We start from the raw sequence: 27,913 nt of genomic DNA on the forward strand, positions 1-27,913 counted from the left end.
TGCTAAAGCCAAGAGTTCCCAGCCTTTTTTTAGGCGATGAAAAGTTTTCCGGGAGGACCTTGTTGTCTTTTGTTGGTTTCTGTCAGCTGGTTTTTGGAAGCCCCTACTTGTAACATTTGAACCTCGAGTTTAGAGTCGCAACTGTACAGAAGAACCATATCTGGATAATGTTAGATGGGATAAAGCATATCGGGAGTAATTATGTGGATTTTGCTAACAAAATGTGGCACAAGTTAAATTCCAAACTGCTAAGCAAGAATTTTTGTCTCTCTTCCAGAAACTCCCTCACAATGCATGTGGAGTTCTTTGCGTTTTTCTTTGGCTTCCACATATTTTATAGTTTTAAAGGATGGTAGTTCTACAAGCGAAACAGCTCATTTAAAAAGCTGTGAGAATGTTTGTTAACTCAGATGTGGGTTAGGAGAAGAATATTGTTCCCTCAGTTATCTGGTGAACAAAACTTGTCTTGGCCCGTTTTAAAGGAAATTGTATTTTAGGAAGTATTTTATGTGACCCTGGACCTGGGGCGATTTAGGATTAAATAGGACACACACGTAATAGTTATCTTCTAAGTCAACCTGTAGATCTAGATAGGATCGCTCACACGTGTTATTCTCACTTAAGTATAAATAGCCTACAGATTTTCTGAAGACATGTGGTTACTTGTGTTGTAGCAGATCTTAGTTATAAGCATAAAGTATAGAGCTATCTGCTTTAAATTGAAAAGTTAAAATCAGATTTTTTATGGTTTCTGGAGACCCCCCTGGTCGCACTTACAGCATTTCTTCTTAGTACTGAGGCAGGGTAATGCCTTGAAAGGTCTGTAATGTGACCACACTCACTCTTTCTTACGTTAATAAATCTAATCTAGAAAAAAATAATTCTGCTTCCTGTTTTCAGAGACGTGAAGCAGTGAAGCAAGGAATTTGATGACCGAGAATTCCCAACTGTTTAAACTTTATATTTTTTCAACTTAATTTGTGCATTGATTTAGGTCTACAACATTTAAAGATCGCTTTCTTCCGAAAGGAACTGTTTTAAATTAACAGGTTAAATTTGGGAACTAACAGGTTCATCAGGGGAAATTGGGGAATGGTGCTGTTGACATTTGGAAATAAACCATAGTACATGAAGTAATTTTTAAAAGCAGTTGGTCTTAAAAAAAAAAAAATAGCAGGCTTTTCTTTTAAACTTATTCCTGTTCCCCTCCTATATTGATTCTTGGGTGAAAGAGTTTTTTGACACTGCCAAAATGGTTCCCAAATTTTTAAAAGTTGAAGACGCTAATAAAATACATTGCGTTTGTATACATCTATTGCTTTCTTAAGCAATTGTTAACATCATATGTGTGTTAATTTCTCTCAGGGAAAAACTTTCACACCATATTGACTTTATTTTTAAAACAAACTTTTCTTGATCCATAGGACCTACCTCAGACCCTGGAAATAGAAACAGATCTGAATTATTTTATACCTTAAATGGATCTTCTGTTGACTCACAACCACAATCCAAATCAAAAAACACATGGTACATTGATGAAGGTAATCTGTAGTTTTAGTGTTCTTTATTATATTGATCTTGTCCGTTTAGCTCGTCAGAAAAAAATGGCTTTTTCACCAGTGTATATAGTTTTGGAAACAGAATGAGTAGAACATTCTTTATTAATATGGCTGAACTAAAATATTGTACACAATTTGAACTGCACTGCTGTTAAGACTAATACATCATTCAGAAAATGTATTAGTAGCTCGTTCTCTTCCCTTACCTGATCTTTAGGGTGGATTTCTAGAATCAGTGGAATCCTTTAAAAACTTTTCTGTCTCGTCTTTCTGTGTCTCTTTTAAAAACACTCCCTTTTTGCCTTCCCTTGGTTCAGGGACATCATTTTTTTTCGGGTTTATTATTTACTTAGTTCTTCCCGTCAACAAATATTTATTGAGTGCCTGCTATGTGCCAGACACTCTTCTAGGCACAGAGGCTATAATGGTGAGGGAGGAATAGACATACATGGTCCTTGCCCATTTGGAATTTATGATCAAGTTGTTGAAATAGGCATTAATCAGACCATCACAGAAACAGAGTCTTGCAATCATGATGAGGGCAGTGAAGGTACTTGATACTGTGAGAGTCTATTAAAGGTGGATTTTACTTATAGGGACTCAGAGATGTTTCTCTGAGGAAGCAGCATGAGCTTAAGTTTACCAGAGGAGTGGGAGATAACACAGCGAAAGGGGACAAAGAACCTTTTCGGCGGAGAGGATGGCGTATGGAAAGGCGTCATGGAAAAATGGAGCCTGTGTTTGCTGAAGGCTAAAAAGAGTCAGAGTAGCTAGACCAAAGAGAGAGGCAGAACATTTTATGAGAAAGGCAAATAGGGCCAGGGCATGTGGAGCCTGGTGTGCTCTATTTAAAGGAAAAGAGGAAGCCACAGAAGGATTTTCAGCAAGGGGTGACATGACCAAGTTTGCCTTTTGAAAATCATTCTGGCTGCAGGGTAGACAGTGGCTCGAAGCGGGGACCATGTGGCTACAAGGGCACCGCTGAAGGTTGTTGCAGGGCTCAGAAATAGATTCCAGCAGCTAGGGCGAGACTTGTTGGGGGAAGGGATGGTGGGGGGGGGGTGGGGAGGGGATGGTGTAGGAGATATTTAGGAAGTGACTTGAGGAGACTCACAGATGCACTGAGAATGAGAGCTGGGGAATAAGAGGTGTCAGAGATACCCCTGGTTTCCCGGCTTGCAGGCTTCTCGAATTGTAGAGGAAGGTGATGAATTTGATTTTGAGTATGTTGAGCCCCAGGGGCCCCTTAAACTTCCCAGACGTGATTTGTCAAAGAGACAGTTGGATATATAGGTCTGTGGCTGAGAAGAAAGTTAAGAGCTCTCTGGAGACGTACATCTGCAGGTTGCCCTCACATATTTGGTGATTAAAGTTTTGTGAATAGTGTCACCTGAGGGGAGGGTGTGGGGTAAGACTGAGCCCTGAGGAATGTAGTGGCTGGGAGGAGGAGAAGTCTTCAAAGGAGACAGAAAAAGCCACCAGAGGGAGGTGAGGAAAATCAGGAAGTTGTTGGGTCAAGAAGTCACGGAGCTGGCAGCCTTGAATGCTCCTGAGAGGGCAAGTAAGGCGAAGATCACACAAATACCTGCTGCATTTAGCCAACGGAAGCCATGATGACCTCAGTTACGCTTCTGTGGAGTGAGGAAATGGAGACGTGAAGTTTGGGCCTCATCCTGGACTCTGCTCTCTCACGAGTCACATCCAGCCGTCACGGAGTTTTCTGGATCTCCTCCTCTTCGGTATCAATAGACTCTTTCCCTTTTCTTCATTTCTGCAGCCACTGCCTCCGTTCAAATCCTTTTTTGCTGTCTAGTTAATAGAACGGCCTTCCACCTGGTTTGTCTACCTCAGCCTTGTTCCTTCTGAATCGATTCTGAACAATAATAATCCTCCTCGCCACCGTCTTTGTGGTCACTACCACCGTCATCACTGCGGCCGACGTTTCTTGACGACTTACTACGCCAGGCATTGTGTTACACCCTTTAGATGCATTATTTTGTCCTCATAACAACGTTATGAGGTAGGTGTTTTTACTTTCTCTTTTGTTACAGTGGCTAAATATCTTGCCCAAGGCCACACAGCTAGTGTTAGTGGCGCCGGTCTTCCAACCCAAGTCTGTGTCACACCTGGCGCTTTTGATCACTACACTGTGTTTCTCTTCACATTGCTCTTCGACTGCTTTTTCTGAAGATGTCTCTGCTCATGTCTCTCCTTTGGTTCACGTCTGTTAATTTTTCCCTAGCCCTTGGGAGGTAAAAACGCGGATTCCTTAGTTTGGCCTGCCCGGACCCTTCACGGCATAACGTCTTAGTCGTCTCTCATTTGTCGTGCACTCCTGCTCCCGCCATGCTTGGAGTGGGGCCATTTTGGAATGTGCCATACTTTCTCTTTTCTTGGCGCCTGTTGTTCCTCTTGCCTGGAAATCCTTCTTCCTATTCCTCCCACTCCATGCTTTGGCTTACTTCTGTCCATCTGTTCAATCTCAGCTTGGGTATTATTTTCTCCTGGAAGCCTTTCCTGTCTCTCCTAGGTTAGGTGAGGTGCCATCGTAACTGTTTGTCGCCTGTCTCCTCTGCCAGACTGGAGTTCCAAGTGCCTCGCACGGGGCTTGGCACGCGGTACGTCTAGGAACTATGTGCAAATGAAATGAAAATAAGAATTTAAGAGTACTGTAGAACTCTGTAGTGACTTTTTAGCTATCGTATGGATTATCCACAAATGTAACAGTCCAAGCCCACTGTCAACATCACTTGGGCTTAGATACTCACACGGGAAATGACTTCAGTGAGCTCTTAGATTTTGTCTTCTCCGTGCCTTCATTTCTACCTGAGTAGGGTGTTGTGAAGCTAGGCAATCACAGGGCCTCATCAATCCCCAGGACTTCTTCCTAGCCACAGAGCAGGAATCTTCCTTAAATGATGCCTCCCCAGGAGATTGTCTCTTGATAGACTGCTTTTGTTAAGGTCTGGCCCTTTTGTTAACAGTTGTTAGCTCTCTCAAAAACCTTGGGAGTGCCCAAACAACAAGGGTCTTACTGGCAGCGTCTTAGGGTGAGTCACAGCCCTGCTGGCTTCTGCACGTGCATGGCCCATCCAGAGTGGTTAGGGCACAGCCCGGCTCTCTCACGCTGTTGTTCCTCGTAGCCTCGTGAATGCTTTTCCTACGAGCTTGTTTCTTTCTAGGGAACGGAAACTGGTACAAGCTGGGGTTTGTCATAATCTAGGTAACATTGATTCTTCAGGTTTATGCTATAATTGTATCCTTAGACAGTTTCTGTGGTGTAAGAGAATATTTTTAACTTCTTGATTCTAGTCTAACATTGTATAATAAGTTTATATAAGAATATTGATCCTAAGTGGGATATGTAAAGTGATGAAATCTACGTGGAGTAGGCCTTCATCCTTAAATTAGAAAATAGAAGTGATTTCAGTGTGAAAGAATATTTCTTTTCTATCATTAATTTCACTTGTACATTTAAAAAGCTTTTTTTTCAGGGCATCTGGGTGGCTCAGTCGGTTAACTATCCGACTTTGGTCAGGTCACGATCTCGCAGTTTGTGGGTTCGAGCCCCACATCAGGCTCTGTGCTGACAGCTCAGAGCCTGGCGCCCACCACTTTGGATTTGGTGTCTCCCTCTCTCTGCCCCTCCCCCACTTGTGCTCTGTCTGTCCATCTCTCAAAAAACAAACATTTAAAAAAATAAATAGAGGGGCGCCTGGGTGGCTCAGTCAGTTAAGCCACCAACTTCAGCTCACGTCATGATCTCGCGGTCTGTGGGTTCGAGCCCCGCGTTGGGCTCTGTGCTGACAGCTCAGAGCCTGGAGCCTGTTTCAGATTCTGTGTCTCCCTCTCTCTGACCCTCCCCCATTCATGCTCTGTCTCTCTCTGCCTCAAAAATAAATAAATGTTAAAAAAATTTTTTTTTAAAAATAAACAGAAAGCTTTTTTTCTATAACATTTGATTTATGCATTCAGTTTTTTCTTAAAACAAATATCGAGTCTTTTCTTGTGTTAGTGGCTATACCAAATGCTATGGATTCAACCACAAATCCACATGAAAAACCATAACAAAATTCCTGTTCTATGGAGCTGGTTGGTATTCTGGTTGGTATGACACATAGTGAACATTTAGAAAGACAAGGTAATCATCAATTGTGACATGTGCAGTGAAGGAAATGAGCAAGGCATGACAGCAGCTGGTGGGGAGCCAGCCACCATGGAGTGTTTTGGAAAAGTCTCTTTGAGGAAAGGGTATTGGGGTTTGAGGTCTGGATGATGTGAATGAACCTGTCAGAGAAAGAGCTTGGGAAGAACATTCTAGGCAGAAGAGATAGTAAAGGCAAAGGCCTGAGGTGAGAAAGAGCATTCGAGGAACAAGTAGGCCAGAGTGGCTGCAGCATGGGAAGCAAGGAGAATAGGTGTGTACAGTGAGCTCGGATAGGTGGGTGGGAGCTAGGTCATCCAGGACCTTGCAGGTCTCAGTGAGCAATTTAGTTGCCTGTTACAAGAATGCTGGAAAGCCACTGAAAGTTTTTAAATGGGGGGATGATATAAGATCATGTAAGATCTTTAAATTTTAAAAAGATCTCTCTTAGAGTTGTGTGGTGAATAGTTTGGCCAAGAAGGGGGACAGACCAGGAAAGAGACTGGTTACAGGGCAAAAGATGATGCCCTGTGGCTTAGATTAGGGAGATGATAGGGGTGAAGGGAAGAGGATGAATTTGAAATATATTTTGGAAACAGACCCAAATACTTGATGGATTTGGCTTTTGGGCTGGAGGGGTTGAGGGTTTGAGAAAGAAAAGAATGACTTTTAAAAGTCCTATATTTAATATCATTACTAAAGAATCTTAAATGGATAAGGTATAAAGAACAATGAGAAAAGAAGTACATTGAACACCCATGTAGTCACTACTCACTGTAAGAAAAACATGATCATTGCCCTTGAAATTCCTTGGTGCCTCTTCCTAGAGCCCTCTTTTCACGCTCTCCTCTGAGCTTCCATCATCTTTAATTTATTCTCCTGGTTTTCATGATAACTTTCTACGTTTGTGTATCTAAACAGTATAGTGTTAGTTTAGCATGTTTCTGAGTTTTATACAAACGAATCAGCCTGTGTGTGTGTATGCTATGTAGTTTCCCCCTCAATATTATGTTCCAAGATGCACCACAGTGGTTTATGTGATTATAATTTTTGTTTTCATTGCTGTATAGCATTCCACTCCATTTCATTCCATTGCTGCAAAACATATAAATATACCACAGTATTCGTCCCCATTCGACCATTGGTGGACATTTGAATTGTGTTTATTTTCCTGCTATGATTAACAGCTTAGCCGTTAACCTTCTTACACATGTTGAGGCTATATAACCAGGAATGGAATTATTGGGTCATGTGATATGCACATCTTTCCTTTACTAAATCATGCCACGCTGTTCCCAGAGTAGTTATACCAGTTGACGCTTCCGTCAGCATTTTGGGAGGGTATTGTTTTTCCTCATTCTTACCAACAGTTAATATGCTAAAAACTTTAACTTCTGAAATGGCTTCTCACATTGCTTGTGACTTTCTTTTATCTACTTTATTGTGAGGGCAAGAATCTTTTCATTGATTCGTTGGTGGTTTGGGTATCTTCTTCTGAATTGCCTTTTTAAGCCTTTTGTCCATTTCTTCTTAGTTGTGGTTTTTTTTGGGGGGGGGGTCTTTTTTATATTGGTTTATAGACCTTTATCAAATTTGAATCCTTTGTCAAATATATGTATTTTAAGTGTTTTCTCCTTGTTTGGCTGATATTTTCATTCTTGCTATGATGCCTTTTAATAAGTAGCTCAGTTTCATTGTGATCATATTTGTCAGTCTTTTTCTTTGTGATTTGTATACTTATGTTCAAGAAATTTCTCTCTGCTGTAAAATCATGAAGAACATTCTTCTGTATTGTCTTCCAGAAGTTTATGGTCTTGCCTTTCACATTTGTCTTTAAGCTACCTGGAAATGATTTTCGTGTAGAATATATTCAGTACAAGTCCAATTTAATTTTTTTTTTAATGTACAGGTAATTGATGATCTCAATATTATTTATTGAGAAGTTCATTCTTTCCCCACTGATCTGCAGTGCCTGGCTGGCAACTGTAATAGTTCTTTTAAGAAAATAACTTTTGGTTTTGCTTCTCTTTTTATGTGTTTGTTTTCTCTTAAATTATTTTCTGCTTTTGTATTTATTCTGGCTTTGATCCTCTTTAGTGTACATTTGTTTTCTTTTCCATTAATTTCTGTTTTGTGTTTATTCTTTCCTCGTGACTGACTTTTTGGGCAGTTAATCTGTTCTTTTAACTTCCTAAGTTGTATTCTGAGTTCATTGCTATTCTTTTTTTTCCCTGAAATAAACTATTCAGTTTATAAATTTCTTTTGTAAATACTGTGTTAGCTGTGTTCCATGAGTGTTTGTTGCTTTTTCTTTTTCTCTTTTTTCTTATTTTAAAAATTTACATAGTCATTTCTTTTTTGATCCTTTAGCTATTTAAGAAGCATCTTTTGGGGTGCCTGGCTGGCTCAGTCTGTTAAGCATCAGACTATTGGTCTCCACTGAGGTCATGATCTTGCGGTTTGTGGGATCTGGTCCCGTGTTTAGCTCTGCGCTGGCAACGTGGAGCCTGCTTGGGATTCTCTCTCTCTCCCTCTCTTTCTGCCCCTGCCCTGCTCTTGTGTGCGCATGCTCTCTCTCTCTCTCTCTCTTTCAAAATAAATAAATAAACTTGAAAAAAAAAGCATCTTTCTAAATTTTTGGTATTTTTTTGGTACCGTTTTCTAAATTATATTATAGACAAAGAATAGAACCTATTTAATACTAACCAATAATGGATTTTTTTTTTTTTTTTTTTTTTTAGTTTGAGCCATCGGGTGCCATTTACCTAGGTAGAAAAATTTGGAGGTGGGAAGAGAATGTGGAACACTGTTTTGGAGAGATTAAGTGTGCAGTGCTTACAAGAATCGTACTAGAGTCAGATGGGCACTTAACACTAGTCGTGTATACTGATTTTCTTTAGAGATGTGGGCATTTTTAATACTCTCGAATATGTTTCTCTAAATAAGAACACTTTTTTTTATAGTTGCTGAAGACCCCGCAAAGTCGCTTACAGAGATATCTCCAGACTTTGGACATGCTTCACCACCACTGCAACCTCCTTCCATGAACTCATTATCTACCGAGAACAGATTTCACTCTTTACCATTCAGTCTGACCAAGATGCCCAATGCCAATGGAAGCATTGGCCACAGCCCGCTTTCTCTGTCAGTTCAGTCCGTAATGGGAGAGCTAAACAATGCCCCTGTCCAGGAGAGTCCACCCTTGGCCATGGCTTCTGGGAACTCCCATGGTCTGGAAGTGGGCTCACTGGCTGAAGTTAAAGAGAATCCTCCTTTCTATGGGGTAATTCGTTGGATCGGTCAGCCGCCAGGACTCAACGAAGTGCTAGCTGGACTGGAACTGGTAATTGAATTTGACTTAAACATTGCAGCTCTTCTCTCTCTGGAGTTTTGTGCAGTTTTTTCCCACTTATGCTTTTTTTGTGTCTAAATGTTCTATTCGTCAAAAAAGCCGTCACTAGAGAAAAATTTTATTACTGTGTTGCCTGGCTTCTTTGGCACCCATGAAGCATCCGGTCCGTTTGTTCCTGATGTCAGTTGATCTGTGTTCAAGGAATGAAAATAGATTTTTAGGCTAATGTGTTTAGACTCATTATATTAAGCAACATAGAGTAAGGAAAGCAAATCTGTTATCAGCTTTCTTTTTCTTCCTCAGTCTCCCTCCCCGACTCAGTTCTAATATTTGTATCATACATTGTAAGATTAATTGCCATTTTTAGAGATTTTTTGAGATCTTAGTAGAGGGAAAGGTTTTCCGTTTGGAGATTAGGAAAGCATATTGTTTGGCATTTCACGATCTGGAGAGGATACTTTGAGTACCCCTAGCTTTTATTTATAAGATGTAAAATACTAAAAATTTAAATGTTTGCATGCTAGTGAATGCTACTTTGGGGGAGGTTGTTAAAATAAACAGCCTCCGCCCCTTAGTTCCAGTACATGTGGAGTTGATGTGGGGAAGTCACACCTTTTAACCAGGGAAGGTCTAAGCATACATTCTGGAAGGAAACACAGTGAGGACTTCATGCTGGAGTCAGGAATTTCTTAAATGATCAGTTGTGGGCAGAAGCGCTGCTTAGCCCACCCTTTTCCTGATGGAGTTCTCGGGACAGGATTCCGTGATGACGGAATTCTGAGAAAGGGTGAACCAGAAACCAATTGTAGAAACCATAATGCTGCGTATGCTGTGCCGCACGGTGCAGAATAACGTATAGCGAAGCATTTCTTTTTCAGGAAGATGAATGTGCGGGCTGTACAGACGGAACCTTTAGGGGCACACGGTACTTCACTTGTGCCCTGAAGAAGGCGCTGTTTGTTAAGCTGAAGAGCTGCAGGCCCGACTCGAGATTTGCATCCCTGCAGCCAGTTTCCAATCAGATCGAACGCTGTAACTCGCTGGGTATTTGATGCCTTTCATTTCCTTACAAATCTGCAATAACTCTGGTTCTGATCTCAGGCCATTTTGCAGTAGGCCACAGTGACAGCGTTTCAATATATTTCTGGCCAACGTTCATCAGGCTTGTAAATCAGTTAAGATTGCTGCTTGGTGTCTGAGAGAGTGACAATGGTCCCAAGAGGGGACTTTTGAAAAAAGTATTAGTCAGGAAAACAGTTTTCTCTTCCTGTTGGTTTCTGGCATTTAATTAAAAAAAAAAAAATTTTTTTTAATGTTTATTTATTTTTGAGAGAAAGAGAGAGTACAAGCAGGGGAGGGGTCGAGAGAGAGGGAAACACAGAATCGAAGCAGGGTTCAGGCTCTGAGCCGTCAGCACAAAGCCGGATGCAGGGCTCGAACTGTGCTCTGCGAGATCATGACCTGAGCCGAAGTCAGACACTTAACCGATAGAGCCACCCACGCGCCCCTGCCGGCATTTAATTTTTAAAAACACAGAGGTAGAAATTGAAATGTGGCCTTCTTTTGGCCCTGACTACCTTCCCGATGTATCATAAAAGCATATCAATAACCATATCTGATTAAGAAGGTCAGCATTATTATATGAAGCAGTTTTAGATGGATTGATAAAGGACAGATCCCCTTCATCACTTGTAATGGGTGACAGTTTCTTGATGTTCTCCCTTTCCAGTTTTGGGTAATGGTCGTGAAGCATCTTGAGGGTTAAGTGACTATCAGTAGGAAAGCCATCTTTATGAAGAACATTTTTCCTTACAGTTGAAGTACATTTTTTTCCAAAACTTTGGAAATTTTTGTTTTCTGACTTGAAGACGAAGCATCTCAGACCAATAAAACATTTGGGGAACAAAATATTTTACTTGGCACATGTTGTTTATACACTACTGAGTACTCTAAGGTGTTTTTTAAATGGTGGAGGAAGTGGGGCGCCTGGGTGGCTCAGTCGGTTAAGTGTCCGGCTTCGGCTCAGGTCGTGATCTCGCGGTTTGTGGGTTCGAGCCCCGCGTCGGGCTCTGTGCTGACAGCTTGGAGCCTGGAGCCTGCTTCGGATTCTGTGTCTCCCTCTCTCTCTCCGCCCCTCCCTCACTCGCACTCTGTCTCTCTCTCTCTCTCTCAAAAATAAATAAACATTAAAAAAAACTAAAAAAATTTAAGCGGTGGAAGAAGTGAGATTGAAAATGAACAACACCATTGTCACTGGCCACGCTGAAGAACCATGAAACCAAACCCACCTTTAACTTAGTTTTAAGTTGGGAAACAGATTTTGCCTCACGATACAAAAATGTATCTTAAAACGAAGAAGTCTATCAGAGTACATGGTGTAGTAGTCGAAAAGGATGCTTTTCATTTTCATTTTTATGTTGGCAGCATTCGGAGGCTACTTGAGTGAAGTAGTGGAAGAAAATACCCCACCCAAAATGGAAAAAGAAGGTTTAGAGATAATGATTGGAAAGAAGAAGGGTATCCAGGGTCATTACAATTCGTGTTACTTAGACTCAACCTTATTCTGGTAAGTTTAAAATTAGCGCGGAGACACGTGTGCACGTGCGTGTGCTTGAGAGGAGCCGCTAACTGCCTCTGAGTAAAGAAACTGGGTGGCTGGGGAACAGGGAAAAAGGGAGGTTTACATTTCACTGTATACCCTTGGAAGCTACTGAACATCGTCTCAGGGTGCTTGTATTAACAAATTAATATAAAAGTAATGTGGCGAATGATCAGTAAGAACGATAGTGTTATAGGTGGGACAGATATTCTGAGGGTGTCTGGGAAACCGTGTAACTGAAGACAGTAAGTACAGTATCTTTGTCACGTATCAAACAACATGACTTGATAAGTCATTGGCTGCTTATGTGTTTGCGTAAGGAGGAAGTGTTTGCTTCCTTCGCTAGGTGGAGGCAATCGTAAGGCAGCTTTATGTTAAAGAATTACTTTCAGTAGAAGCACAGATGCCCTCGTATACGTAGTTGATTCCAAAGTCCAACGACTTAACGCGACAAGAATTTTTACGCTGAGATCGAACCACGTACGTTGCCAGTTTAGTTGAGCATAAGTGGCCAGGTCTATACAGCCACATTGTAAGAATTAGGAAGTTAATTGGGGTGTTAACATTTTAAAAGTGGGAAGAAGAATCAACACGGTGGGCTATTGGGCAGGATACTGTCCGTCTCTTCAGTGTGTGGACAAAACAAGCCTTACGGAATTGATGCAGTCCTTTTTAGATTTCGTGATACAAATCAGCCAAATTTCCGTTTTCTTTGGTCCCAGCAAGTCACTGCTGTTAGTCGCTCACAAGTGATTTTGGCATTCAAAGAAATTTATATTTCTGCAAAGGGCTGCAGGGAGAGAGTAGTGTGATATCTAGTGTAGGTTGTCATTGTATGTGTGCGTGCCTTGAGAAGTAGTTCCCGACTTCATCCTCTGTTGGGTGTCGACTTTGACTCAGATTTGTAGGCCCCTTTTCAGCTTTTGCAAAGAAGTTCTCTTAATATTCTTAAGGCCTATTTTTATCCTTTAACACGGTCAGTCTATATTGTGCTTTCTCAAGATTGGTGTTTTTAACATGGAAAGATCTCTAGCCCCTGTTGATTGAACCACAGGAACCTTAGCAGGTGTCTTTGGTACCTGTGTTAACGAAAAGCACGAATTTGTAAGGTTCCTTGTTCTCCAGACTTGGTTGTTTTTTCTCTCGTTACATTCTTTTTAGTATCTGTGTCCCCAAACGTAACGTGTACAGAATAAGGAAAACTATTCCTTTTATTTTACAGCTTGTTTGCTTTTAGTTCTGTCCTGGACACTGTGCTACTTAGACCTAAAGAAAAGAATGATGTAGAATATTATAGTGAAACGCAAGAGCTACTGAGGACGGAAATCGTGAATCCTCTGAGAATGTAAGCAGAAGACCCAGAATTGTTTTGCCTTTTGATGGTGTCCAGTGCTCTGTCGTTTGGTACAATAAGTAATTCACACCTGCTTTCATTTATTAGGGGATGGGTGGAAATTCGTTCTCTCGATAAAGCATTTACAGTTTTTTAACCTTTACTGTCTTATTTAATTTCTCCCATCTGGTCACGGTGTAGCACATAGTGTTTGCCATTAAATGATGAAAGCATTTTGGTACAGTATAGTACAATTTAGTAATTGCAGTAGGTTCGAAAAGCTGATAAGAAGTACTTGTCTTCTGCTCTAGCTTATTCCAGCCGTGTGCCTAACAGTACACCCTCTGGTCTAATTCGCATGTCTGGCTTCTTAAACTTAATTTTATCTGGGAAAAAAAGGAGCAAGGGAAATTTTTATTTAATTTCTTATTTTATTTTAGAGAGAGAGAGAGAGGCAGGGCTTGAGCAGGGGAGAGGGGCAGAGAGGGAGAGAGAGAATCGGCGTGGAGCCTGACATGGGGCTTGGTTCCATGACCCTGATCCTGACCTGAGCCAAAATCAGCAGTCAGACGCTCAAGTGACGGCCAGATGTCCCATAGAAAATTTTAATTTATAGAATAGCTAGTGTTGAATACTCTTGTGTTGGAAACAGATGAGGTGTATTTTATTAACACATTTCTTGGTTAAAGGAATCCATTTAGGCCTCCCTGTACATCGCTTAAAAAAATGATGTTTTTGGTCATTTCCTAGTTTGTGAATTATAAATATGTCTTTGGTCACTGAAAGCAATTTGTAGTGATACAAGCACAAGTAATAAGACATTAAGTAAAGACTTTTCATAAGTGGTGGTAGCAGGGATACATGATAATGCCACATTATAAAATTTAAACTATGAAGTTAGGGCCATACATTATAAAAGACATCTGTTCACTCAGGAATATAGAGAGCCACCTATGGAATTTAAAGTCCATATTAAGATGAATTTTTAAGTCTTGTGGCACATTTTTATTTTTAAAAGAGTTTGAGGGGTGCATGGGTGGCTCAGTCACTTAAGTGTCTGACCCTTGAGTTTGGCTCAGGTCATGATCTCACGGTTCGTGGGTTTGAGCCCCACATTGGTCTCTGAGCTGGCAGCATGGAGCCTGCTTATGATTCTCTTCCCTCTCCCTCTCTCATGCTCACTTGCTCTCTCTCTCAAATAAATAAAACTTAAAGAATTGTTTGATACAAGATTTTGATGAAAAAATGCAAAATATTGAACTATAAAGAGCATTCAGAATGGCCTACTATGTAACATGGCAAAGAAAGTAAATTATAAGGGAATAAATTTCTCTACTTCTGTCTTTTGTTTTCTTTACATTCTGTAATGGTGAAAATAACTGTTTTTTTTTTTTTTTTTTTTTACCCTTTAAGATAATTATGAGGCTTGATTTTTACATCAGTTATTTTATCTTATGCAAATTTTTAAATATACCCTCCGTTTCTTCCCCCAAGTAATTGATAATGGAACAAGACAGATCAAATCCAAAACTCTGAGTCATGTTACCACTTCCTTCCTTCCGTCCCAGACACCCTAAGTCCATCAATAGACATTACTTGGATACTGTTGTCCATCCAGTTGAGAATCATGATTAACCAGACTCTGTCGCCCTGTCCACAGCAAGGACCTTGTTGTGATCAAGATTCCCTGTGTCTGCAGTGTTCGTACCTCTATTATAGCTGACTGGTTTTATTTGGAACTGAAACCCCTGCTTTCTCTATTTCAAGCTTCTCAAAGGCAGAGATCCTTTTTTTCCACCTTACTCTTTTCGTATTCCCAGAGGCTGACAGGTTAGATTACTGTGTAAGTGGTAGGTGCCCAGTATATGTTGGTTGCAAAGGGTTAATGAGTGAGTGAAGAATCAATATACAAAATGGATATAAGATTAGCTAGTCCCCATTTTTCTCGTTAAACATGTGGTGGCCTCTGAGGTTTCTTCTGAAGGCGTTTTTAGCATAGAATTTTGTCAGGGATTAACCTGAATGTATTAAATGTGTCCTGTATTCAGACAAAGATGAGAGAAAACGTCATGCACTCATGCACGTGATGACCGGCTTGATGGCACACCTTCAATAGTTTCTTATCAGTGCCCTTTGCCATTCCCTTTGGTGGATTTTTTGTCCTTTAGTATTAAAAGGACTCTCTCTTTAAGTTGCTTTTTAAAGTAAATGCTTTGCTTTCTTAAGCAAATAGTATTAAAAGACCAGTCTTGGGCAGGGGGCAGCACCTGGATGGCTCAGTCTGACTTCAGCTCAGGTCATGATCTCACAATTCATGGGTTCAAGCCCCACATAGGGCTCTGTGCTGACAGCTCAGCGACTGGAGCCTGCTTCGGATTCTGTGTCACCCTCTCTCTCCACCCCTCCCCCACTCATGCTCGCTCACTCTCTCTCTCTCTCTCTCTCTCTCTCTCTCAAATAAACATTAAAAAAATTAAAAAAAATAATCAATAAAAGACCAATCATTGTACTTTAAAAATGCTTTTTCTGTATTAGTATATGACAGCTATTTTTAAGGCGGAGTAGTTAGTGTCTGGGATAATTCTGATGCTAGATTTTTAACTTGCAAGCGTCAAGAAGTAGCCTGTAATTGTGATTTTCAAAATAATTGTCTAGCCTATTAATTTATGTATGACATGTTGGGATTATAGAAGAATGTGATTATCAAAAGTGCTATACTAATTTAATGTATATGCCAGTACTAATTGTTTGTTATCCACGTAGATACGGATATGTGTGTGCAACAAAGATTATGAAACTGAGGAAAATACTTGAAAAAGTTGAGGCTGCATCAGGATTTACCTCGGAAGAAAAAGGTGACTCTTAATTTATAGGATATGCATTCAAAATAACTTGAAAGCATATGCTAAATTATTGGTGGAAATGTGTGTCTCTGTAGCTTTGGGGGTTTTATTTTTAAACTAGAAATTCCTTTCCATGTGATGTGCGTTTTTTAAAAAGTTTTTACCTAAATTCCAGTTAGTTAACATACAGTGTAATATTAGTTTCTCTGGGCTGTGCAGTTTTGTCCCCTTTTTGTAAAATGCTTTACCTCTTCTAAAAGTGAGTGATACGTGGGAAGCTGTCTAGTTGCAGGACCTTAAGGGAATAAATAGGTTTTTTCTTTCCTTCCAGTGTGATATTTGGCATTGTTTCCCTTTCTGTGCTGAAGGGTTGCATTGGGTCTGTCCCCAGTTTTCCAGGTAGCTTTTCTTGTTATAAAGGGAGTCAAAAAATGGCTAACTGGAATGAAGCTTATGGTCAGAGACCATATTTTAATCTATTCTGAGCTAATGGATTTGCTCAGAGATTCAGCTCCTGACTGTGAACATGTAAGCAGCACACTGTCACCAGCTGTCATGTTAAGAGACTTGATAATTCGTTAACTCACAGGAAAAAAACAAAGTTACATTTCCAGCTTTATTCTACTTACCCCCTCAGGAGAAATTAAGGTGATCTCATTATACATGAATTATTATACCTTTTCATATGCAGTAAAGTTATAACAAAATTAGACTGTCGTACTTTATCATAATTATTTAAATACCCTTTATGTTTTTCATAGGCAGGAAAACTTGAGAACTGTGGTTTTAGTTAAAACAAATTGATTATGAAAATGAAGTCAGAATAAGAATATAACATTATAAAAGAATAATTTAAAAATTTTGTCTGTGACTTGAGTTTTTATTTTCTTCTAGATCCTGAAGAGTTCTTGAATATCCTGTTTCATCATATTTTAAGGGTAGAACCATTGTTAAAAATAAGGTAACTTTTAAATTATTACGGAAGCATTGGAAAAAATAGACAGTCTTCATTTTCTCTGCTGTCATTCCATAGAAATGATTTCTTTAGTGATTACATAATATTGTATTTGTTTAGGAATCTTAATATGCTAGGTTCCTACAATGCAAATTAATTTAACTATTTAATTAATTTGATCATTGTCCTCGCCATAGTATCATACTTAACTGGAAGAATGAATCCAGCATAAATTTGTGCTTTTAATTTTAACCCTAGTAATATTGCAAATCATTTTCTTATAAATCTGAACGTATCTTATAATTTAATCAATGAAAGGTTCTAAGGGAAATTAAAGATTCTAAGAGAATCTTATTCTCCCATCCAAGTACTAACCAGCCCCGACCCTGCTTAGCTTCCAAGATAAGACGAGATCGGGCGTGTTCAGGGTGGTACGTCCGTAGACAAGAGAGAATCTTATTCTAACCCAATGAGATACCACGAGAATATGGTTTTGACTATCCGTCACTCAGAGAATTAATTTAGCCTCATAGTAGCTCTCTTGTTCCCTGTTTTGTAACTTACCTTTTTTCTCCTCTGTCTTGAATGACAGTCTTGAATCTGATGCACCCAGGTTCTTAGTGAGATATTCTAAATGGATGAACTTTGTGGATGGTTTAATGTTCACAGTCTACGTGCTGGACCCTTTTACAGTGTAGCTTGGGTTTCTCTGTTGAAAATCTTGCTCATTGGGGCGCCTGGGTTGCTCAGTCGGTTGAGTGTCCGACTTCAGCTCAGGTCATGATCTCACTGTTAGTGAGTTTGAGACCCATGTTGGGCTCACCGAAGCCTAGAGCCCGTTTGATCCTCTGTCCTGCCCCTCTCTCTGCCCTTCCCCTGCTCATGCTCTCCCTCTCAAAAATGAATAAACATTTCAAAAAAAAAAAAAAAAAAAGTCTTGCTGATTTACTATTTACTTCCCTAAGAGCTAATCACAGACAAATACTCTTACTTATCTTTGGGTCCTAAGTGATGTTGTTTGATGCTAGTGTTGAATTGATGGATGAGAAGGAAGGGAAGGAGGACAATACCACAGTTACAGTTTGATATTGTTTTGGAAGTTCTAACTAATGAAATAAGACATGATACATAAACGTCAAGAATACATATTTGTTAATCTATTCAAAGATGGTAATAGCTATATGAACACCTAGAAAATCCTAGAGAATTGTTCAGAAACTGCTAGAATTGACAAAAGACCTTGTAATTTGACCATGTAGAGAGTAATCATGGCGAAATCAATAGCACTTCAATATGTCTTCTAGCAAATATGAAAAAGGGACACTTTCATACTTCATAAAAGTACAAAATGCCGAGAAATCAATTTTATTGAGATGGGTTTTTTAAAACCCATCACAGAGCTAAAAGGTGATTTGATTAATTAGGGAAAAAAGATTGTATTCCAGGTAAAAATATTAAATTACTTAAAGATGTTAATTTTTGTAGAATCACTTGCACATAAGCAAGATCTTAACTTTTTTTTTTTGAACTCAGTGAAGTGACTTTAGAGTTCTTTACAGGATGAAATGGGTGAAAACATTGAAGTTTGAAGGTTTTTTAAAAAAGAGTTCTATTAAAAGCTCTAAGGCAAAGCAATAGACATTAAACAGTGTGATACTATATAAAAGTAGAAATGTGGATCAACAGACCTGAATAGAAAGCTCAAAAATAGAATTTCAGTATAAGTCAGCTTTCAAACACAAATGAGGAAAGAAAGCTGTGTTTGATACATGATATAGGAAATCTAACAGGCAATTTGGGAGAAAAAAGTCACTTTTTCTTCTTGAAGAAATAAATTTCAGATGATCAAAACAGTTTTTTTTTTTTTTTTTTTTTTGTAGCCTAACACACCCTAGGTATGTAATAGACTCTGGTAATAACCTAGGATGAAGACAGCTATGATTCTCAGGGGGTAAGGAGGGCCAGACACATGTAGGAGTGCATCTCAGTGCTTGAAGGTCTTGTGCAGTTTGAAGAGGGCTCTGGAAAGTTCTGACACCCCTTGAAGGGGTCACTGTTCCCCTTCCCCTTCAGCAGCCTCTTCATGTGGAGAATCACTGGTTTAAAGATCATAAGAAGATATAAAAAGATCCTTTAAATGTTAGCCCTTCTTTTCCAAGTGTCATTCTTCACCTGTGTACCCCTTTCTGGTGGGGAGTCAGCTGATGTAACAAATAAGGGGAGGGGTACTGTAAAATCTGAAATAGTGGAACAGTCTGAGAGGCTGCATGGTAGTCTTAGAGGACTGAAGTGGCAAAGGACTTAGCTACCCAGGGGGATAAATGCGGATTTGATAACCAACATAATCAAATAAACAAAAATAGAATTCCCAGAAATAGAGCTTTAAAAATGTCTATCTCCACATATATACTTTATGGCCGGGAGGGGGGTACGTCACTGAATGCAGTATGTACAGCTGAAGAAAGAATTGCTCATTTGGAAGATCAATCTGAAGAAAGTACCTGGAATGTAGCCCAAAGGGAAAAGAAGTTGGCAAACGAGAGAGGATAAAAGACATGGAAGACAGATTCTTAGTGCAGTTCTAGAAGGAGACGTGAGAGAGAATGGGGAAGAAGAAATAGTTTGATAGTTACTAACTGAAGGTTTTCCAGAACTGGGGGCAGACTTAAGTTCTAAGGAGAAAGATGCACAGAATTCCTGAGCTAGAAGAGCCAGGACTGAATTGTCTAACTCAGTGACTTATCACAGGATGTACTGTAGTAAGTCCAAGCTGAATTTAGAATAAAGGAGTAGTATGCAAGAAACAAGGATGAGTCAAGGTCGTAAATGTGGGTAAACTAAGCCTTCATACTCAAAAAAACAATGGTAATGATAGTAGGGGTAATGGTGACTCATTCTGTGTGGGGTGTTAAAGAGAAGGTGAACCTAAAATCATAGCCACCAACGAGAGGATAGGGCACAGAGGTGAAGCGTGCCAAGAAAACTAATGGAATCAAATCGGCAACAAGAAGCGAAGATACAGGACAATTGTCAGGTTGTGTTACCGAGTACTTCTCATTATAGAACATGGTCTGGGTATTCTTATTACACAGATATATTCTATTCCACAGTGCAAGATAACCCAGAACCTGTAAAGAATTTTAGTGGCTACCCATTAAGGTCTGTGTTGTGAAGGTAGACAGACCGATATCCTACAATTCCACGAATGTTTTTATCTTCTCCGTCGATGTCTGTTTTATTCTAAGGCTATTGTAACCTTTGTACCCTTCTGCTTCTAGATTTTCTTAGTGGAAAACAAGCAATCTAAATTTGCAGTGTTGTACAATAACACCAGCTTTCTTGTCATTCTTGTATTTGTGTGTCTTAATGACCAGCTAATTACTCTAGGGTTTTAGCCTTCTAAAACTACAGTAATGAGACTTGAGTGCTTGCTGGTTTTTTTTTTTTTTTTTTCCTTTCCCAGCCTCCACCCAGGCTCCTAATCCTTCTGCTTCAATATCACAAAGCTGTTGGTCTTACAGAGTCACTTCTGGCTCTCTTCTCTCAATGTGGGTTCCCATCAACCACGATTCTCCTTCCTTGTCACCGTTACTATTTCGAGTTCTCACGACCACTGACCTCTGCTGCTTTATGCTTTCTTAGTTTCCTGTCTTATTTTTTTTCCTGTTCCCTGTAAAATTTTTTTATGCTTTTGGCTTTCACAGAAAAATGCTGGTCTCCTACAGTCATCAACAACCAATTAAAATACCGATAACAGCATAACCTTCAGGTTTTTTGATTATCATTTGTGTTTATTTGTGGTGGGTTCTCATGAATCTCCTGGATTTGTTAACAAATAAGTTTTGTTTATTTCAGGTGTAAGTTGCTTTGGAAAACTGAGGGTTTCTGAAGGTTTGTCTCTGAATAGCTGTTTCATTATGAAAACCATGTTAGTAATTTTCTATGAAAACTTGAAATCTAGCTATAAGTAGGCTAATTCTGTACCCAGAAATTCTGCTGAAAAGATAAATCATACACTTAAAGATAATTAATCCTTTTGGTAGAGTTCGTTTTAAAGGCTAATGGCATTCTCTAGTAAAATATGTAAAAGCAAAATGTTTAATATAATGGCAACACTGTGACTGGCGCATGGAAGGAGCTTACTTGGCCTTTGTTGAATAAATGAGCGACCATCTAAAGAGACAGCATGCTTTCGTGGAAGGAATGATAAGTGGTTGGTAGGGCACCTGGTTGCCACACGTAGTGCTGCTTTAAGTTGCCGGGAAGCAATGATTATTTTTCCCTAGATCTCCAGGCCTTCATTTCAGAAATGAAAAGTTTGGTCTAGAAGGACTTCAAGGGTCTGCCCCATTCAGATATATAAGAGTTTGTTTTCCTGTTTCAAGCATTAAATGCAGTTTAACTTTTAAACACTCAGTCAATAGTTTAATGGATTGTCGATTAAAAATGATTTTTAGATGTGGACAGATACATTGAAACCAAGTTAGCTTCTGGTTATTAGTGTTCATACAGTGCTTCTTTGACTGCAGATGGTATTCCCTTATTTTTCTGCTGATCACTACGGGAACTTTTGAATATGAAAACTGAAATAAGAACTCACTTTTAAGGTTTTATGCAAAGTACACTTAATCTAAATTACTGTCTTTCACCTGGTGTTCCGCCTACCCAGGATTACACCTGCAACCTCATACGTTCTCTGTCCTCAAATGCTGCTGGGACAGCTTCACATTCTCATTTAAGCATTTTGTAAATAAATGGTTTTTTCCTGTGTGTTTTTAGATCAGCAGGTCAAAAAGTGCAAGATTGTTACTTCTATCAAATTTTCATGGAAAAAAATGAGAAAGTTGGAGTGCCTACAATTCAGCAATTGTTAGAATGGTCTTTTATCAACAGTAACCTGAAGTTTGCAGAGGTTAGTGATGATTGTATTTTATGTGACAGTCCTTGGTATTTTTAAGACTACTACTAGATTCGATAACTGTTAATCTTGCCCCATTGAGAACACACAAACGGTTAGCAAAACACAAATTAAAAAAAAAAAAAGTTCAGAGTTTCAGTTGTGTCCTTGTAGAAAACGTCTTAGAATTAAGATTGAACTTTTTGGATTTGTGGTGCCAAAGAAAATATAAAACTAATTTGTAACTTGAAAACTTTTAAGTAGTATTTAAAGCAAAGGGAAGACTTACGATTTTTTAAAAATTCTCATTAGTTTTACCCAGCTTAATATTTAACGTAAACATATCAGCCAAGTATATCAAAAAAGAATGTTTACTTTTCCTTCAACAAGAGACAAATTCACTTATATTGGTCTGTTAATGAACAAGTGATAGAAATTATTTTTCTTCTGCTGTTTACTGAATATCTTCATGATCTTAGTAGTACATGCTTGTGATTCACTTTTATTGTATTTGTTTCTGAAAGAATGTTCTGGTAAAACTTTGAACAGTTACAGTTATCTGTTGAAATACAAGGAATGGTGTCCTTCGGTGACAACAGCTTCTTTATTGTACTTGTCAAAACAAGTTTTCTTTCTTTCTTTCTTTCTTTCTTTCTTTCTTTCTTTCTTTCTCTCTCTCTCTCTCTCTTTTCCTTTCTTTCTTTCTTTCTTTCTTTCTTTCTTTCTTTCTTTCTTTCTTTCTTTCTTTCTTTCTAGGTTTATTTATTTTTGAGACAGAGAGACAGAGCCTGAGTGAGGGAGGGGCAGAGAGAGAGGGAAACACAGAATCCGAAGCAGGCTCCGGGCCCTGAGATGTCAGTATAGAGCCCGACGCGGGGCTCAAACTCACGAACCGGGAGATCATGACCTGAGCCGCAGTCGGATGCTGAGACACCCAGGTGCCCCTCAAAACAAGTTTTCTAGAACGTTGATTTTAAATATAAACCCACAGTAGAATGTTAGATTGTCATCTTACTCTTAGTGACCCAGGGTTGTGGAACTGCCTGACCTCTGGGTGTCCGTGGAAGGGATCCTGAAAATATGCAGCTCATTGGTGCCCTGCCCTGACGCTCCACTTTCAGGCTCGGATTCCGTTCGCAGGCCATCGATGTCATGGCGGCACCACACCCTGGGGTGCCAGCCATGGCTGCTTCAGTTTCATAGGGAACATTTTTTTTTCAGCACTTTGATTCTAAAAATATATATATCTTGTTTTTAGGCACCATCATGTCTCATTATTCAGATGCCTCGATTTGGAAAAGACTTTAAACTGTTTAAAAAAATTTTTCCTTCCCTGGAATTAAATATAACTGATTTACTTGAAGACAGTAAGTATAAGATTTTTTGTTTGTTTTTCAAAAAAATTTTTTAACGTTTATTTTTGAGAGAGAGAAAGCACGCGCGCATGCATGAGCAAGTGAGGGAGGGGCAGAGAGAGAGAGGGAGATACAGAATCCGAAGCAGGTTCCAGGCTCTGAGCTGTCCGCACAGAGCCTGATGTGGGGCTGGAACCCACAGACTGCGAGATGAAGACCTGGGCCAAAGTCGGACGCTTAACCGACTGAACCACCCAGGGACCCCAGTTTTGTTTGTTTTTCAGAAATAGGCCAGTCTCACTAATTATGAGTAAGAGTCTTACAGGACGCAGTTCTTCTGAAAGGCAATTCAGTATCTTAAGAGCCTGGAAATATTAAGCTAGTACTTTCGGTCCTAGATATTCTGAGAAAATAATCAGAGACGGAAGTAAATATTCTCTATGCAAATGTATTTATTGTCACACGATTAAGAAATCAGAAACAATAGGAGAGGAGAGTAGTTAAATGAATTTTCGTGACTCTGTACAATGGAGTACTGCCATTATAATTCATGTTTGTGAAGACCAGAATGTAAGAAGGTGGTTATGATGTAAAGCTAAGTGCAAAGGTAAGTATGTTGATACTTCCTATAAGAGGAGACACGCACACGCACGCTCACACACGGTTTATGTAAATATGGAGGTATAAGTCAGTCATCGGAGAAAACTCACAGTAGTGTGGACAGTGGTTGCCTCTTGCTAACTGAAATTGTAGATGCTTATAGTTTTCTTTTTGTACTTTGCTGTATCTTTGAATTTTCATCAGTAGGCATTTTTTAATCATGTGAAAACACCCTAGAATATACTATTTTTAATTTTTTAAAACATTTATTTATTTATTTTGAGAGAGTGTGAGCAGGGGAGGGGTAGAGAGAGAGGAGAGAAAGAACCCCAAGCAGGCTCCACACTGTCAGCACAGAGCCCGACATGGGGCTTAATCCCACGAAGCGTGAGATCATGACCTGAGCTGAAACCAAGAGTTGGACACTTAACTGACTGAGCCATCTAGGTGCCCCTGCACTCACTTGAGGGGCGCCTGGATGGCTCAGTTGGTTGAGCATCTGACTTCAGCTCAGGTCATGATCTCACGGTTTGTGAGTTCGAGCCCCGCGTCAGGATCTATGCTGATGGCTCAGAACCTGGAGCCAGCTTCGGATTCTGTGTCTCCTTCTCTCTCTGTCCCTCCCCGACTTGTGCTCTGTCTCTATCAAAAATAAATAAATGTAATAAAACAAATTTTTTTTAAAATAAAAAATGGTCACTTGATCAGAGAAAATGTCTTTAAAGATATCCTGTGTCCAAGGAAATACAGTAACATTTATGGGGACCGGGAAGGACAGACCTGTTTGAATCTAAGTCCTTAATAAAGCTTAAACTTTTCCTTTTAACCCTTTTAATGGGAGAATACGTGTTTAAAGGCCCCCTGACCCCTCTCTCGCCCCTACCGCTTTAGCCCCCAGGCAGTGCCGGATCTGCGGGGGGCTCGCCATGTACGAGTGTAGAGAGTGTTATGATGATCCCGACATCTCAGCCGGAAACATCAAGCAGTTTTGTAAAACCTGCAACACCCAAGTAAGTGTGACTTCACTCAATGGATGTTCTCTTCTGAAATCGGAGATTATTTGAAGTTGGAAACATGTCAGGTTTTTGGAAAGTTTTCAGAGTCCTTATTAACTTGAATTCATAATCCAGTGGGATTGTTTACGTGTCTTCTGTTTACTTGGTGGACTTTTTACAAGTACTCGGTTGCTGTTTGCAGGGGTGGATTCAGTTAGGGTGAGTGGAGCCCCGTCGCCGGCAATACTGAGTCCGGCCCGTGAGCGACATTCCCTTCCTGTTCCGTTTCAGGTCCACCTTCATCCCAAGAGACTGAACCATAAATATAACCCAGTGTCACTTCCCAAAGATTTACCCGACTGGGACTGGAGGCACGGCTGCATCCCCTGCCAGAAGATGGAACTGTTTGCTGTTCTCTGCATAGAAACAAGCCACTATGTTGCTTTTGTGAAGTACGGGAAGGACGACTCTGCCTGGCTCTTCTTTGACAGCATGGCCGATCGAGATGGTAGCTGAAATACCTTTCTTCTCCCTGTGGCCCTTTTCTCCTTTGCGCTGGCATAGTTCGTGGTGGGTCGTCTGTGCTGAGTAGTAGAAGAGTGTGTGCGAAAAGCCTTCGAGAAGTGTCTTGGGGACACAGGCTGACAGTCTCGAAATGCATAGACAGCATTACTAAACTAAGGAATAATATCGTTGTGATATTTTGACACACAGGTGATTTTTGTAAAAAGAATCCTAGAATTCTCATTTTAGGGCTGAGAGGTTTTACTTTCGGCTTTGTCTTCTTTTACTTTCGCGCTCCTCCCATTTTCTGTTCAAGCCATGGTCACCGTTTATCGGGCGCCCATGTGCCGAGCTCTCTGGGAAGCACACTGAGTCTCCCACAAAATCCCTGCAGATGGGGATCACTCCTCTTTCTCTGTTGTTGAGGCTGAAGCTAAGGTGCCTAAGGTCACATAGTTTGTATTTAACGCCGTCTTTCTGACCTCGGTGCTTATGTTTTTTATACTGAACTACGTTGTCCTCTAAATGACAAAGCAAAGACTAGAATAAATGTCTTCTTTGGAAAAATCAGCCTATTCTGCAGGTAACGTGTTTCTTCCCCAAATGGGGAGCATGCTACCCCTTCTAGGCCCTTCTCTGGGATGCGTAGGCATTATTTAACAGATGCGTTAACGAGCCCACGTACAGTACCAGGGGCTCTACTGTAACTGACAAGCATCCCGATGTGAGACGTTGGGAAAGGCCATTGGGAGGGTAGGCCGGGAGAGGCTTTCGGGGGGCGCCTAGCACCACACCCCCCGGCGTTCTCATTCACTCTAATGACGTGTGAAGCAAAAGGTTTAAAATTTTTGGAAGTGCAATAGTATTCATTTTGCTAGATCTGCTCTAAACTGGATGATCGCATGGTGAGACGTGTGAGGGTGCTTCTGTCTGGGAAGGGACACGGGATGCGAGGAGGTGGATGCGTGCTTACGTGCACGCGGCACTGTTCCCTAACTGAATACAGACAAACCTACAAAGCGGGTTTAGAACTTTGCTCAAGATCTGCCTCCTTTTACCAGCTTTATTCTGTTGGCCCCAGAATCCTCTCCAAGCCCAAGAAATGAGAAAACCGTCAAGAGTTAAAAAGAGGCTTTAGCGTTTAAAAATCAGGAGTGAAACCAGGTCCTTCTGATCTGGAAAGTTAGCTTCCCTAAATTTAGAATTGTAAAATTGCTTTGGTAGGTCAGGGCAGCAGAAGGTTTAGAACTTTACTGCCCTAAATAGAGCTCTTCCTCTTTTCCGTAGGTGGTCAGAATGGCTTCAACATTCCTCAGGTTACCCCATGCCCGGAAGTAGGAGAGTACTTGAAAATGTCTCCGGAAGACCTACACTCCTTGGACTCCAGAAGAATCCAAGGCTGTGCGCGAAGACTTCTCTGTGATGCGTACATGTGCATGTACCAGAGTCCAACAATGAGTCTGTACAAATAAGTGGGGTCATCTGGGCAGGGGCGGAAACTGAATGCAAGGCTTTAGTGTTGCATTTTACCTGAGCTGGCAGTCTTGTTCAGCATCCATTGCCGGCAATGGATGCCTTTGTGGTGATGATCCTTCAGAAAAGGATTCCCGTGTTTAAAAAACAAATTGCTTTTGTGTTACTGAAGTATTTAATAAGAAGCCTTTTGCACTCTAGAAAGTATGTTTGTGTTGGTTTTTTAAGAAGTCTAAATGAAGTTATTAATCCCTGAAGCTTTAAGTTAAGTGCATTGATCATATGATATTTTTGGAAGCATAAAATTTTAATTGTGACAGTTTAAAACCTCTTTTAGTCCATTGAGAATGTAAATAAATGTGTCTTCTTTATGGACCAAGGATATGAAATCCTTTTTCCTTTTAGCTAACGGTTGCCTTGAGGAAGAAATATTTTGGTTTTATTAAGTGTCTGCTTTCAATCCAGTTATTAAAATCGTACTGAGTTTGATTTGTTAATTCTTTCCTGTATACTGCTGGTTTCTGCATGTCAGCAATCTGCCGAGTTTCTGTGTTTCTGCAGTAGTGGTCAGAAAAATACTTAAATTCCATTCATGGTGTTGTTTTCTATTTGTTCTGCTTTTGAGATAGATCTAAGTGATCTTGTCATAAAACGTCTATTTTTGATGTAATTTTCCTGGGGATTAGACTGCACAGCAACTGAAGCTCTTCATTCATAGTTGTAACTGTCAGCTAAGAGGTTTTGGGGTTCTTTGTTTTTTGGTTTTTTGTTTTGTTTTTTTGGGGGGGGTTGTTAAGGAACTCTATTTTATGGAACCGGGCACAATGCATTTTATTAAAGGATTGGGGTGATAAATATATTTCTACACAAATATATGGTCCATCAGAAAATAAATTTGAATATAGACTACTCATTAAAACCTCCCTGAAGAGATGTTTTGTCTGTGTAAACCTCTCCTGTTGTAAGACCGTCCAGAACTTCAGTGAGCTCAGCCAGTCTGCTCACTAAATGCGGTTTGATTGCGCAGGAGATAATGGCAGTTACGATATTTTATGGAAATTTTGGCAGCAGCTTTATCCTCCTTCTGATTGCGTAGAAAATGGATGTTTTCTCAGCTAATGTCCACAGTGTATGTCTAGACCCCAAGTGGATGTCGTAGACTAGAACCACAGATTATAAATGTTAGTGCTGTGGAATGTGCTATGGTCTGTGTTTTCTTCGAGTGTCGTTTTGTGGCGTTGTTGTCCTTCTGGAAAGACTTCCTAACCATGCAGAAAGACAGAAAAGTTGTCATGTGTATATAA

The 27,913-nt window shown here is 40.0% G+C and overlaps 1 protein-coding gene across 5 annotated transcripts in view; it reads left to right on the forward strand.

The window, feature by feature from the left end:
* The window catches only part of CYLD (CYLD lysine 63 deubiquitinase), a 64,959-nt gene extending 37,419 nt beyond the window's left edge, over window positions 1–27,540 (forward strand). For all 5 annotated transcript variants that reach the window (XM_042920660.1, XM_042920662.1, XM_042920659.1 and 2 more), the window contains 12 exons: window positions 1,425–1,541; window positions 8,667–9,046; window positions 9,934–10,099; window positions 11,480–11,621; window positions 12,877–12,999; window positions 15,751–15,842; window positions 16,725–16,791; window positions 21,565–21,697; window positions 22,941–23,049; window positions 24,529–24,647; window positions 24,924–25,140; window positions 26,424–27,540. In XM_042920660.1, coding sequence (XP_042776594.1) covers window positions 1,425–1,541; window positions 8,667–9,046; window positions 9,934–10,099; window positions 11,480–11,621; window positions 12,877–12,999; window positions 15,751–15,842; window positions 16,725–16,791; window positions 21,565–21,697; window positions 22,941–23,049; window positions 24,529–24,647; window positions 24,924–25,140; window positions 26,424–26,608 — 1,850 coding nt within the window. In that variant the 3' untranslated portion in view covers window positions 26,609–27,540. The remainder of the gene's footprint in view (window positions 1–1,424; window positions 1,542–8,666; window positions 9,047–9,933; window positions 10,100–11,479; window positions 11,622–12,876; window positions 13,000–15,750; window positions 15,843–16,724; window positions 16,792–21,564; window positions 21,698–22,940; window positions 23,050–24,528; window positions 24,648–24,923; window positions 25,141–26,423) is intronic.
* The last annotated feature ends 373 nt before the right edge of the window (window positions 27,541–27,913 follow it).

The sequence above is a fragment of the Panthera leo genome, chromosome E2 (genome assembly GCF_018350215.1).
Source record: "Panthera leo isolate Ple1 chromosome E2, P.leo_Ple1_pat1.1, whole genome shotgun sequence".
Classification (NCBI taxonomy): domain Eukaryota; kingdom Metazoa; phylum Chordata; class Mammalia; order Carnivora; family Felidae; genus Panthera; species Panthera leo.